The 14,886-nt window shown below is 38.1% G+C and overlaps 1 protein-coding gene across 4 annotated transcripts in view; it reads left to right on the top strand.

Moving 5' to 3' along the window:
• LOC132394296 (zinc finger E-box-binding homeobox 2-like) overlaps window positions 1-14,668 on the top strand; it is a 151,816-nt gene extending 137,148 nt beyond the window's left edge. For all 4 annotated transcript variants that reach the window (XM_059970259.1, XM_059970261.1, XM_059970258.1 and 1 more), the window contains exons 6-10: window positions 2,080-2,294; window positions 5,164-5,272; window positions 6,036-8,032; window positions 11,268-11,448; window positions 12,377-14,668. In XM_059970259.1, coding sequence (XP_059826242.1) covers window positions 2,080-2,294; window positions 5,164-5,272; window positions 6,036-8,032; window positions 11,268-11,448; window positions 12,377-12,954 — 3,080 coding nt within the window. In that variant the 3' untranslated portion in view covers window positions 12,955-14,668. The remainder of the gene's footprint in view (window positions 1-2,079; window positions 2,295-5,163; window positions 5,273-6,035; window positions 8,033-11,267; window positions 11,449-12,376) is intronic.
• Window positions 14,669-14,886: the final 218 nt, after the last annotated feature.

Raw genomic sequence — 14,886 nt, 5'->3', positions numbered from 1 at the left:
TATTACGTCAGGTCAAAGCAACCAGCACCTATTGGTCAGCTGTCAACCAATCATCAGTAGTTATAGGAGACTGAGTACAACACCCATCAGCCCATTGTCCCCTTCCTTTTACATCAACCTTAAAATATTTATCCTTGTGATTAAAGCCTGCCATCAACATTCCTCTCTGTTTCTGGATCTTCTTCCAATACCATACTCCTGTTCTTCCTTCTGACTGTGACTTCTCATGAATCATCCTTTCCACTTTATCTACCAACCAAACTTGTGCTTTCCAGCTGCCTCCTTTCTATTGTCTTCTGTCCTAATAGGAAATGACTCCACTGCCACTTGGTCCTGTCAGATCCCTCTCAAAGCCTACATACTTAAGCCGACTTTGGTCACCTTTCATAGAGTGATAGAATTGTTGCTGTACTGAAGAGGTCCAGGTGTAAAAACCCTAGTAGAGCAATCCCAAGAGGCTGTTCCTCTGCTTTCCCCCAACATGCTGTAAATTGTACTGCTAATCTCTTCTTAGTAACACTTTCCTGCAAAAATGCTGCCAGATAATTGGATGTTGCTCTCACTATTGTTGGAGTTACAGAAGCTGTTCATTGCATGTTATTTAAATTGACAAGGATGGTTTTATTGATAAATCAGCAGCAGGACTGCCCTTTCTGATATTCCTCCCTTCAGTGGTAAGCAGAGCAGTTTAATTATTTTCCTGATAATAATTACATCTTATATACTCTGTCATGAGAGGGATATACTAAATTGGGAATTGACAGGCCCAACTTAAAATTGTGCTTTATAATGCCTCTGAAGATCACACACAGATTGTAAAAGTACACCTCATTTATACACAGCCAGAACACAGCTGCGAACATTTTAAAAGCACTGTTAGCCTCGTGTACAAGCGGTCCAGTTTCAACCAGCAGATGGGGAAAAAGCCATGACTGATTTTCCTGAGAGAGCTGCCACCCATACATACAACTCTCGCTATGGTCCTTACTTATCATTTGAATTCTTAATTGCTCCTGCTTTAAACCTTACTTCACCTCTGACACTCCCCTGTCTGGCTTTAAACCTTTGACATTTTAACTGCAGCCCTTCTGCTAAAATGAAATCTGTGATTCAAACAGATACAGTAAACATCCCAGCATTAGAACTTGCTTTCCCTGATCATTAAACAATATTTAAAATTATATCTCCTATTCTTCAAAAAGTTTTTATTCAAATTTTTTGTAAAAAAATCATAATGCAATTTTATTATATGTTCTCTGTATTTGTTATATTTTTAAGCACTAGTCCCTTTCCTCTTTAAATCTGGGCTACAGTTTACTATATGTTGCTATACTACTGGGTGTGGCAGATACCAGTTTCATCTTTGAACTTGGTTCATTCCTCGTTGAATTCTGCATGCTGTCATTTTTCCTTCATGCAAAATTTTCACAGCTGTACACACATTTTTAATAGTTCCATGTCACCGCAGTTAGAGCCAAATGTAAAGAGCATGGTGCAAACAGAATTCTTGCAAATTTCTGTGTGTCAAATTCAGGAAATGACTGACTTTATTTAACAATGATTATGTTACATAATGGCTTTGTTTTACATATTTCTTTCAGGGAAACCTCAATGCACTGGTATCCTCAGTAACTTTACATAATATTCAAGGATAGTCAAGCTTCCAAAACAAAAGTGAAAACAAAATTGATTGAATTTTTATTTAGTTTTACAGCACATTGCAGTTCTATATTATCGTGTTTCATTAGCAGTTTACATATACATTTATTAAATACGATAAGGTGATAGAGCATTTTTTTTGTAAACGTATGAAGTGGAAACATTGGAGAAAAATTGTACATTTTTAAAAAAGTAGATCAAATTCTTGACTGAAGTTGCAGACATCATATGAAATGACATGTACTAGCTTGGCGTGGATGTGTATGGGGAATCGAAGTGTGCAGAGGCCACTGTAATGATGGCACTTGAAGCAGCAGATTGCAGCGATTCCTGTCATACCATCCAGGCAGTTATCCCATTAATTGCCATTGATCGCTGACCTCTTGGCCTATGCTCTCCCTTACCCCTCCCTGGCTGCAGAACCGCCACCTGGAACTCCAGATGCTTTTGCCCAACTGCTGACCTGTCCATACTGCGACCGAGGTTACAAGCGCTTGACATCATTGAAGGAGCACATTAAATATCGACATGAAAAGAACGAAGACAACTTTGCCTGCCCTCTGTGCAACTACACATTTGCCTATCGCACCCAGCTTGAGCGACATATGGCTACACACAAGCCAGGGAGAGATCAGGTGGGGCTCATGGATGGGTATGGCTAACCCTTAGAGGATAAATATCATTTTAATTGCCATTGGCTATTAATTTTTTATGGCATTTTGAAGATGCAAATCTTTAATGGTAATAGCTCTAATTTAGGTTTAAATGGTTTTTTGATGGTCTCTTCCAGGATGATTTAATATCATGTACTCACGACTGAATGAGCATTTTAATATCCAATTTAGAAACATTATCAGCACTTGAACTCTGTTTAAGTTTAGCTTAAGTTTGGGGTTTTACCTTCATTTTCAAAATCTCATTAAAATGGTGTTTCATCTCAATAATACTGCTGTGCTTGTACCCTTTAATCAAGTTCGACGATTCATCCCTGTGTGGCCTATGGTCCAGCTAATAGCAGTCACTCAAAGTAACAGTTTCTTTTTAATATTGTTACCGCCTTTGCTGATCATTCACTTTCTCTGCCAGTTGTGGTCGTTTCTTGCTTTAATAATTACGTACAACTTCCTTCCACTGCAGTTTAAGTTTCATTGAACAAGTACACAAAGATTTCCATTTTTAAGTCATTTTCTTATTGTGTAAGTTTATCAGTTGCTGCTGAATTTCCCCTGCCTCCCCAAATCCCTTTCCTCATTTAAAAAATAAGTCCTTTCCTTAAAGAGGCTTTTACTTAATGTTTGTGATGCAGACTTTAACTCCATACTGTATTACAGAAGGTGGAAAAGTTGAGTTTACACAAAACTGTTCCTCCATTCTTTGGCACACACTCACACCCCATCTCAGTGGAATACTTTGTTGGATTAAATATTACTAAACCATTTGTGTTATGCTGTGTAACTTCCTCTGCCTCCTCTTGGGAGATGTGAAATACCATATATCGTAAATAGCAGCGCAAAACTGTATTTATTTCATTGTTGCCATTTTAATAGAATGACTTCATTCAAATATTTACCTTTGCACTTGACAGCTTTGTTACTTTGGAAGATGAGATAATTATTCATAACATTAGCAAAAAATCATTCCATTGGTAACTTTAAGTAATAATGCATTAGTGCTTACGATAGGCAGGTTTCATCTGTCTTTCAAATGAAACACTTACTTACACTGTAATTTTAATATGAAAAAACTTCCCTTTTCACCTTTGGTGTAGGGCCTCCTCCATGAAAAATTGATTTAAAACTGTTTTCAGGAATCAGAGAATGTGCTTTATTAAAAACACAAGGTTCGTTTTATCCCAGCGTTGTTATAAAGGATGACTGTAATATTTTGAACCTGATTTCTACTCTCCTTTAAAGGTTCAAATATTACAGTTGCCCTTTGTCGGGAAAATAATTCACGCCTACAGAATAATGATGTCCTCAATTTTACTGATGGCACTTTAACACGATAAAATAGGATCTAGCGAGCATTACTCAAACCGTCACACTCAGACACTGTGGGCACATTCTGGTATTTCCGTTTATTTCAGCCGCTGCACTAAATCTGTAGTGGAGATCCATGGTTTTCCAGTGTTTCAAGTGAGGGAAGCTGCACTCTTTTTTTTAATTTGGTTTAAGTCGCTGCTTGCAGAATTTGGCATAATGTGAATTGTCGACGGTGTCAAATCACTGGAGGATCAGTTATATTAAAGAATGCCACCAATGTGGAGAGCACCGTGCAGCTGTAGTTGACAGCTTTCCATCAATATAACACCATTTTACATTCTGTAAGAGCTTTGCACAAATATTTTTGTTTAGCATTGATGTAATTGAATATAAAACCCTTCATTATTTTATATAAAGGTTTAAGAGCACTGAGAATACCCCCATTCTTGAAAGTGTATGCCTGTGTCTTGTAGCCTGATTCACAGTAGTTTCAGTGTATTTGGCTGGCTTAAAATTTTCCCCAGTGTGTGTCTTATGTTGTTTCTTTTGCCGTTGCCATTGTTTTTAAAATTTATTTATTTGTGTTTAGCTTCAACACTGCAAAAAAAAAATCCCATAATTTAATCACGGTACTCCCACATAGTAATTACAAATGATTGTTTCATATTAACAGAGGCGCAACTAAAGTTTGCATCAGTTCTCTAAGGATTGAGGGGAGACAAAGCAGCTGTTGCTGTTTGTTTATGCAGCTCAGCAACATATGAGCACCAGCCCCTCACTGGCGCTCTGCAGGCCAGGGTTTGCTTGATCTTTGAAGGTTGCTGCTGTTTGAACAAACCTCCCTGTGTCCTGTCCAACACCATCTGTCTCACCAGGAATGTGGGAAGAGTCAGCACACCCTAGCAGTTGTCACACTGTTCAGTCCTGTTCCCTCGCAAAGCCTTTGTATCTTGCTAGTTTAGAAAGCTGACCTCCTACCTTGAGTATCCGCTGCCATCGATTTCATTTGTTGTCAGTTAATATTCATATTGTGTTTTCTGCCAGATGTTTAAGAAAGGTCAGCCCTGTTGAGATTTTTGAACTATTTTTTTTACAGAATTCAACAAAGAGTTGCATATTAATTCATTTTAACTATGAACCTACAGTTGCAAAAAATACTTAATCTACATTTAATCAGCCAGGTCCCAAGATAAGAATAAATACCTTCCTATTTATGATTTCTATAATATCCATGAGGTTATAAACTGTTACATGAGGACAGACATTTGAGGTGATGTCATGACTATTATGGCAGCGTTTTTTAAATTCATAAATTATTAGGCTTATGCAATATGAGACCTTTACTCTATACAAGTTATTTGAAAAACCATTATGTGAAAGATAAACAGGTTCAGAAGCTTGCTGGTATCTGGAATGTTTGTATGTAAATACGTCCATTTGACAAGCTGTTCTGTTAGCTGTGACCATTCACAAATCTCTCTAAGCTCTGCAGAAGGCTCATTTTGTTACCTTCCTTCCACAGCACCACATGCTGACCCATGGTGCTGGTAATCGCAAGTTCAAATGCACCGAGTGCGGCAAGGCCTTTAAATACAAACACCATCTGAAGGAACACCTGCGAATTCATAGTGGTAAGCCCCGAGTTTCTTCTTCTGTCTGTTGAAAAGTTGTACTTTGAATGGTGAACAGAAGTTTTGCAAAAAAAATGCTTGGAATGGAGTTACACCTGCCAGAATCATTGGAACTTAGGGAACAGAACTCAATGTACTCCACAGGACATCTGTCTATTAAAATTATTATACAGAAAGTCTTAAGGGAACAGTGGATTTCTTGTCCTGGAATATGATTCAAGTAAAGTGATCTGCAGAGCATAAAGTCAAATTTGTTAAATTATTCTTATTTATCTATCTACCTGTTTATTTATCCATTTTTTGAGATACAGCACAGAATAGGCCCTTCCAGCCCTTTGAACTGCGCCACCCAACAATCCCCAAATTAACCCTAGCCTAATCGTGGGACAATTTATGGTGAGCAATTATCCTATCAACTGGTACACCCTTGGTCTTTGGGAGGAAACTGGAGCACTGGGAGGAAACCCACGTGGTTACAGGAAGAATGTACGTACAGACTCCTGACAGGCAGTGGTGGGAATTGAACCCATGTCACTGGTACTGTAAAGCTACCATGCTGCCCCATTTTTATGCTGTTTAGTATGAAACAATAATTGTTAAGCATGAAAAATGCAGTGATCCAGGATATGTCATTATTTTGGAGGAATATTAAATCTTCTTCCCCTTATACACAACTCATTATATTTGATGAATACTGTGTTTTTGACATTGGTTTCAAAAATTATGCATATTTACATTTAATGTTTCAATCCTTCTTTTTCAGGTGAAAAGCCATATGAGTGCCCAAACTGCAAGAAGCGCTTCTCTCATTCCGGTTCCTACAGCTCACACATCAGTAGCAAGAAGTGCATTGGCCTGATTTCAGTCAATGGCAGGATGCGGCCCAGCTTAAAACCGGGCTCTTCTCCTACTTCAGCTTCCTCCTCCCCTACCAATTCAGCAATTACCCAGTTGAGGCACAAGCTGGAGAATGGCAAGCCACTTGGTATTCCTGACCAGACAGGACTACTTAAAATCAAGACAGAGCCATTAGATTTCAATGACTACAAGGCCATGATGGCTTCCCATGGATTTGGCTCTTTCCCAAATGGTGGGGTAGGAACTGGCAGCCCAATGTCAATCAATAGCTCAGTTCTGAGTCCCATGCAGCACTTTGGAGTAAGCATGGAAGCACCAGTAGTGAGTTTTGCAAATGTAGCAAACAGTAACTTAAGTGAAGTCCAAAAAGTCCTCAAAATTGTTGACAATACTGTGTGTAGACAAAAAATGGACTGCAAATCTGAAGAGATTTCAAGACTCAAAGGTTACCACGTGAAAGAGGCACAATCTCAAGCTTCCCTGGCTGAGGAGCAAGGAATTACCTCCCCTGTCATGCCACCAATCGGTCTTCCAGTAGTCAGCCATAATGGTGCCACTAAAAGTATTATCGACTACACACTAGAGAAGGTGAATGAAGCCAAAGCTTGTCTTAAGAGTTTGAACCCAGACTCGCAGAGGCAAGTGAACAATTTGAAAAAAGACAGGCTACGAAACATGAGCTGTTCGGCTTTAGATCTTGGCATGGACGAAAAGACATTTGACAACAACCATGTGTCCCCTTACTCCTGCCAGTTCTGCAGAGAGGTTTTCCCTGGTCCCATTCCCTTACATCAGCACGAACGCTACATGTGCAAGATGAATGAAGAAATCAAAGCTGTGCTTCAGCCCAATGAAGTTGTGACGTCAAATAAGCCAGGAGTGCTGGGTGAAAGGCAAGCGTATATGTTGTCCTCCCTCCTTTCAGAAAAAAATATTCCCAACCCCATAAATGCTTATAAGGACCACATGTCTGTATTAAAAGCTTATTATGCCATGAATATGGAGCCAAATTCTGAAGAACTACTGAAAATTTCCATTGCTGTTGGCCTTCCTCAGGATTTTGTCAAAGAATGGTTTGAGCAAAGGAAGCTCTGTCAATTCTCCCATTCCAGGTCACCAACACTGGAACGGACCAGTGCTGAGTTGGCACTGACTACCACTGAGACTTTCATAACTAAAGACTGTCTGTCAGCTAAGCTTCCAGCAGCAGTGTTAAAGCCGATGGACTCAATAACATCACCTTCAATAGCAGAACTGCACAACAGTGTTACTAATTGTGATGCACCTCTCAGGCATAATAAATCTCAGTTTATCAGTATTAAACCCATTGGTGATAAGATGGACCACTCAAGGAGCAATACTCCTTCCCCTTTGAATCTTTCCTCTACTTCCTCTAAGAACTCCCATAGTAGCTCATACACTCCAAACAGCTTTTCTTCAGAAGAGCCTCAGGCTGAACCACTGGACTTGTCTTTGCCAAGACAAAAGAATGAACATAAAAGCATTGTCACGGGAAAAATAAGAAATAAAGCCAATAGTGTTATCATTGACCATAACAGTATTTCCTATCCATCAGAGAATCCAGATGAGCCCTTGAACTTGACTTTCCTAAAGAAGGAATTACCTAATATGAACAACACCTTAGATAAAAGCACTAAGCCAATATACAGTACAAATCCATTTAGTGCCAAACCTTTGTACACAGCTCTTCCACCACAAAACGCTTTTCCCTCAGCTGCTTTCATGCCTTCGGTCCAGAATAATATTCCAAATCTGCGACCGTACCCAGGGCTAGATCAAATGGGCTTCCTCCCACATATGGCCTACACATATGCAACAGGTGCAGCTAACTTTGCAGAAATGCAGCAGAGAAGAAAGTACCAACGAAAGCAAACGTTCCAGGTAATAGCAACCAAATGATTCTGTCACATCTTTTCAAACTTCGATGAAAAGATGCATCGAATGTTATGATAGATGGATAAGAAGCTCTAGTTATAGTATGATCACAATATTAGAGTGGTTTCTTGCTATTTGCTTCATTCTTGGAGACAAAAGGATCAATTAATTGGCAGAAAATGATCAACACAAGGACAATTTACACATACAGTACTGTGCAAAAATCTTAGACACAATTATATAGCTTGGGTACTTAAGAATTTTGCTCAGTATTGTATTTGTCAATTTGGAGTGGAGAGCAAGTTTATAACTCTGGTGGGAGCAAAGGATGTTGGGACTGGTGAGGGTGGAGTGCTGTGGGGCAAGTGGCAGAGCAGGAATGCCAGGGGTGGGAAGTTGGCAGAGGTGTAGACACACCCAGTCCTGAGACACTAGGTAAGGTAATTTGATTCCAAATAATTGGTTTATTGACCTTTAAAGAATGTCTCTCTGGTGCTTCCTGCTCCCTTCCCCTTTTCCCAACCATAATTCCCCTCTCCCTGCCCACAACAGAGACCCATATCAGAATCAGATTTATCATCACTCACTTACGTCACGAAATTATGTCATGCATCCGAGTGCAGAAGATGTTTACCAAGATACTGCTTGGACTAGAGAGTATCAGCTATGAGAGGAGAGGATGGACAAACTTGGAGTTGTCTTTGCAGCACTGCAGGTGAAGGGAGACGTGACAGGCGTTCATAAGATTATGAGAGGCATGGATAGGGTAGATAGTCAGAGTCTTTTTCCCAGGGTAGAACTATCAATTACCACATGACGTATCTTTAAGGTGCTATGTGCAGGGTACGTTTTTTCACACAAAGGGTTCCAAGGGCAGTTGTGCAAGCAGAGTATAGTGGCATTTAAGAGACATTTAGATGGGGACATGAATATGTATGGAATGGAGGGATATTGATCATGTGCAGACATAATTGTTGGCACAGCTACCATGGATTTAAACGCAAGCTCCTGTGCTTTACGGTTCTGCATTCTATGTTCTTTTGATGAGTGGCTTCAGAAGCAATGCATGGAACAGCAATGCAAGATAGTGAGCAAGAAACCCAAGTAATGCAAAAGAAACATCTTTGCCCAGAGAATGTGGAACTCAGTAAGATAGGGTGGGTGAAACAAATGATGTTAGAAGCATTTGAGAGAGGAATAAATAGAGGTATATGTTGGTAAATTTAGCCGAGGAAGTATGGGATGTCTGGGCCAAATGGTCTATTTCTGTGCTGAATGTAATCCTAGGTAAAAACACATTACTTTAGAGTAATTTTAAAATAACAATTCATTTTTAGAAGTTTGCGCAATATACAACCTTTAATATCACTGTTATATGAAGCAAACTTGTGGTTAATAATAGGATAGGTGCTACCATTACCTCATGAACTTTTTTCACACTTAGTCTGAACATAACATATATAATATATACTATATATAAATCACTGGTTATGTTACACAGCTAATTAATGTATTGATCATTGAGGACAATTTAAAATTGATCCTGTCTTATAAATCATATTGGGCTGGAAATGGCAATTATCTGACACATTCCCTGCTGAATTTCAAATAATATTTGAACTTAACTTAGCCGACCTAAACCATGACAACCCGTAAGCATAAGCCTGCCAGATCCCCCACAGGGAGGTTCTGTGCTGCGACAGGGTCTCATGCAATGAAATCACATGGGAATGCAAACAAGCCCCGCATTCCAACCCTCCAACTTAACCAAAACTGTGGAATTCTGAATGATTCACTCAACAGCAATCAAAGAACATTAAAGACACGAAATGCGTTTTACAATATACTTCATTTTAAAATACACCAACAATATAAAATATTCTAAATTAACCAAATTTTTCCTCAATTTTTCTTTTGCCATTTCCCTTCACTGAAATGTATGGCAAATCACTCCCTGCATCTGGTGTGACATTTTTGCACAGTTTCCATTGCTGGGGAATGCTGGGGAATCTCTGCAACTTCAGGCTGTCACATTAAATTCCATGATGGTTGGCATTGAAGCACTTTTAGAGAAACTGAGGCAAACAGCTAATCACAGATGAGGCATATACACGTTCCTATATACATGTGGAAATGCCAAAGTTGCTGATATTAGGTGTAGGATGATCAGACATTTTGCAAATGCTGGCCCACTGCAAAATCAATCTTTGTTGTCTTTCTGCTTATAGAAAGATGCTTCTGCAAATAAAATGCTACTTTCATTTGGAGTCAGTCCACAGCACTGAATAATACATACACAACTGAGAATATTTGGTATTTTTAGTCTTTCAATGTTATTGCTGAGTGAAGCTAATGAGTATTTTAAAGCTTTTAAAGTGAGAACCAGGTATTATATGACACTGCATAAAAGTTACAGTGACATGTAGAAAGGTGTATGTAAACTGAATGTAACAACACCTAATTCATATTTACTCTCTTTTCTTTTCCATTTTGACGGTGCAGCTGTCCTATTTGGCAAATGCATTCAGACCAGTTAGTTAATTTTAACTTATTCAGGTATTAATTAATACATCTCTGTCAGTGAAATGTAATGGAATTAACAAAATGGGAAGGTGCATGTGCATTTTTACACTTTAGATTACTTTTAGCACTTCATCTCATGCCAAAATGAATGTTGTCATGCAGTAATGCACATCTTCCTGTATGTTACTGTTGAAAGGAATCCTGTTTTCACATACAAGGAGTCATTTTCATAGTAATTACAGAGCCTTCTCATCAACCTCCTTGCATTAAGAACAGATCGTAACCATATAGGATGAATATACTTAATATAATTGCTACAAGTGTCTAATCAGAATTGATAAAGAATGTTACTAGATAGTTGCAGAGACTACATGCAGAGCAAATTTTATTAGTAAATAATTGTTATATATTTGAGGTTTCCAGTTAAGTGTTCCTTAGTGAGAGAAATTTATTTTACAGCAACACGCAGACATACACAAGCACGCGCGCATACGCACTTCATTTATATTTTGCCTTTAATACATTAATGCATGTATCTTGCATCTATCTCTTTTATTTGATTCTCAGGTTTAATACCTTAGCAAAGTCAATTCATGTAAATTAAATGTTTTATGTATTGCATTGCATTTTCTTGCTGTGAAATCATAAGAGACTGCAGAAGATATTTATTTGTGTTGGAGGTCAGTGGGTTTGCTTATAAAAATGTATGTTATCTTAGGGGGAATTGCTTGATGGAACCACAGATTACATGTCAGGCTTGGATGACATGACAGATTCAGATTCTTGTCTGTCCCGAAAGAAGATCAAGAAGACAGAAAGTGGCATGTATGCATGTGACTTGTGTGACAAAACATTCCAGAAGAGCAGTTCCCTTCTGCGACATAAATATGAGCACACAGGTATGTTCATTTTCTTCTTTTAATTTGCTTGACTTCATTCACCAGTTGATTTTATTCTCATGTCTCTGTTCTAAAAACAAAATTAAAAATCTGGTTTTTTTATTCCCTGGTTCACTGGTTTTATTTTTACCAAGAGAGATTTAAGGCCGTTTAATATGATTCAAGAGTTAAGTTATGAGCTGTGTCTGCACATGGGTTGTGGGGTGAGGAGTATGACATTACGTCTTTTAAGGATGGGGAACTTTAAATAATGCTCAAGTAATCTGCCCTCCATATTGTCCTGTAGTGCTGTGCTGACAACGATTTGCAGTTATGTCTATTTTTGAGTTCTCCTTCAACTATTGCAGCTATGGAAGGTGTTGAATGGATTCCAGTGCTATTTATGGTGCGGAATTAGCCAGATGTTTGTTTGGCCAGGGCTGCAAGTTCCAAACTCTGGTCATACGTTGGCTGAAATGCCAAAGTAGCTACTCTCAATTACATAGGTTAAAAATGAAGTGTGTATCATAACTTGATACTGTTATAAATATACCTCTTTCTTTTCTTTCCTTACACCTGCTTTCTGAAAAAAAAATTCATTCCTTTTCCATTTTTGACAGGAATCTTCCCTGTTAGTAACTTCAAAACCTTCACATCTTTTTCTAGAACTTTAAAAAATACTATATTAAATTGTAAATTATCTTTTCAAAAGTACAGACAGTCTGTGCTCAAAACATTGTTCAGCTTTAGGGCAGGAAAAATGATCTGTAGTACCATTGACAGTTATGATTGACAGTAATTCTGGACACTTGACAATTTCTGACACTTTGACATGTGCTTGGAGATCCGCCAAAGGTATCCAAATTATTATAAGGTTATTAAATCATACTGAAACATTTTAGCATTATATCCTAATTTTTTTTTGCTTGTGTTTCTTTTTCTCTTCTAGGAAAGCGGCCACATCAATGTCAAATTTGTAAGAAAGCTTTTAAACACAAGCATCATCTTATTGAACATTCACGACTGCACTCTGGTGAGAAACCATATCAGTGTGACAAGTGTGGCAAACGCTTCTCACACTCAGGATCGTACTCACAACACATGAACCATAGATATTCCTATTGCAAGCGGGAGGCAGAGGAAAGGGAAGCAGCCGAGCGAGAGGCCCGTCAGAAAGGCCACTTAGAACCTGCGGAGCTACTGATGAGTCGGCCCTACTTACAAAGCATTACTCCACAGGGGTATTCAGACTCTGAGGAGAGAGAAAGCATGTCAAGAGAGGTGGAGAGTGAACGAGAGCAGGAAAAAGAAGGAGAAGAGGATGAGGAGAAACTGGTCAGACAAGATGGGGAAGAGGAATTTGATGAAGAGGAAGAAGAAGAGAGTGAAAATAAAAGCATGGATACAGATCAGGACACAATAAGAGATGAAGAGGAGAATGGTGACCACTCAATGGACGATAGCTCAGTTGACGAGAAAACGGAAACCAAATCAGAACATGAAGACAACGTGGAAGATGGCATATAATAACTACTGCATTTTAGCTTCCTACTTCTTCCAGTAGTATTGTTACTTGCTTGAAACACTGCTGTGTTAAGCTGTACATGCACGTGCCTGATGCTTCCTGGAAGCCTGAGTGTTGGACAGATGGGGCAGTCTGTCAGATGCAAAAAATAGGAAAAAAAAGAAAAAAAAACAAGACAGTGTTAGGACGAATTAGTCAAGTTTGGGTTGTGAAGAGTTGCATTATGCAAAAAAAAATGTTCAGTGTTAGGGCCTAAAAAAATGTGTGGTTCCAGCAGCCTAAATTACCCTTCTGTCAATAGTTTTTTTTTAGCACAAAATATTGGAGTATATTGCATTACATGCCACTTGTATTACTACACAAAATTTTACAATGTATTGTCTGTGTTTTCTACCTATGTATATTATTACACAAGAGCAACTTGAAAATGAAATGCTTGTGCTTTTACCCATACATGCAGTATTTTAGTGGACTGTTCGTAGTTTGACCGAGCCATTAGGCCTGATTGTGCAACCACACAATATTTTAGGTTCCCAAGAATTCTTTGAAGGATCATGAAATGATGCACGTGTAATTTTCAGAAAATGAAGTCTTAAAGTGGCCCAGCTATAGAGGAAAAGAGAGAGAGAGAGAGAGAGAGTGAGAGAGAGCGCGCGTGTGTGTGTGAGAGGTTGAGAGAGAGAGAGGGGCAGAGGTGGTGGAGAAAGCCTTTTGAAAGGTGGTTTTAAAAAGCCTTATATGCAAACCTTTTAATCTGTGTGTTCTGCAAGTGCCATCCTTGTATAGTGCTAAATGAAGGTAACTAAAGTTACCTTGCACCAGCTTCAGTGTTAAACAGCTCACCCTGTTCTTTGAAGCACCCATGTCAGTATTAGAATCTAGGCAGCAGTTCCTTAGTTTACATATGTTTGTGCAATTTTCTGTACTTTTTTTGTTCATTAACTTGTCAGTATTACACCAAACTTTGCAACAATTTGCATTCATTTTATTTTAGGTCAAATAACATTTATTTATGTTGCTCATTTTATATTTCCTAATTTTATTTATTTCATACTGTAGTGTACAGTATTATAGTTCTTCAATATATAGATATATTTTAGTAAAGGAACATGAGGTTGATCATTTGGGCAAATTTTACGTAATGAGAAGAGCATTTATTGTGTTTTCAAACATTAATTGTGAGATACGAATTTTCGATTTATTATTTTATTTTGTTTTCCAATTACTGGATTCCAAATTTGAGAACTTTTGATACGATCTTGTGAAAACACTGTATTTTCGACTGAAAATTCCACTTTCTTCATCTGTTTTTTAGCTAAAAAAAAAGAGGGACTGTTACAATACAATGTATGATACCATGACAGAAATCTTTCCTGAATTGTCTTTGTAAAAGTATTATTAAATTTTCAATTTGTAATTTCTCTTTGAAATGACCATGCTCGAATAAAATGTAGCCAAACTAGGACCTGTTACGTGCAGCTTAAGGTTCTATGGACATCACTACAGCAAACAGATGTGCATAATAATGTATAATGTTTCCTTCCTAACTGTAGGATTGTCTTCAAACCATAAAGAATTACATTTTCATCCATAGCATTGTTAACAAAAAAAATATTTATTAACTTAAAATTTATATTGTCGTCCTATTTATTTCACTCAATGTCCACTTTTATATTTCTCTCACCATCTCAAAATAAACAAAATTATATGGTTGGATTTATTTCATAAGCTTGCTGAGGGGAAAACAAGTGACTAAATGAGTGCTGGACACATTGTATAAAACTGACGTTGCACGAATGAGATTTATTCCGTGGGGGTAGCCTGTTTTTTTTTTGTTGATTCGTGCTTTAGAGGTGATCTGCACCCAGACCTGCAGGGTACGTTCTTTCATCCACTGTTCCAATAAGGTGTAAAGCACTGTCAAGCAATGTAAC

The sequence above is a fragment of the Hypanus sabinus genome, chromosome 5 (genome assembly GCF_030144855.1).
Source record: "Hypanus sabinus isolate sHypSab1 chromosome 5, sHypSab1.hap1, whole genome shotgun sequence".
NCBI classification, from domain to species: Eukaryota; Metazoa; Chordata; class Chondrichthyes; order Myliobatiformes; family Dasyatidae; genus Hypanus; species Hypanus sabinus.
Note: the sequence above shows the minus strand (reverse complement) of the source record. Positions and strands in the feature narration are given on the sequence as shown.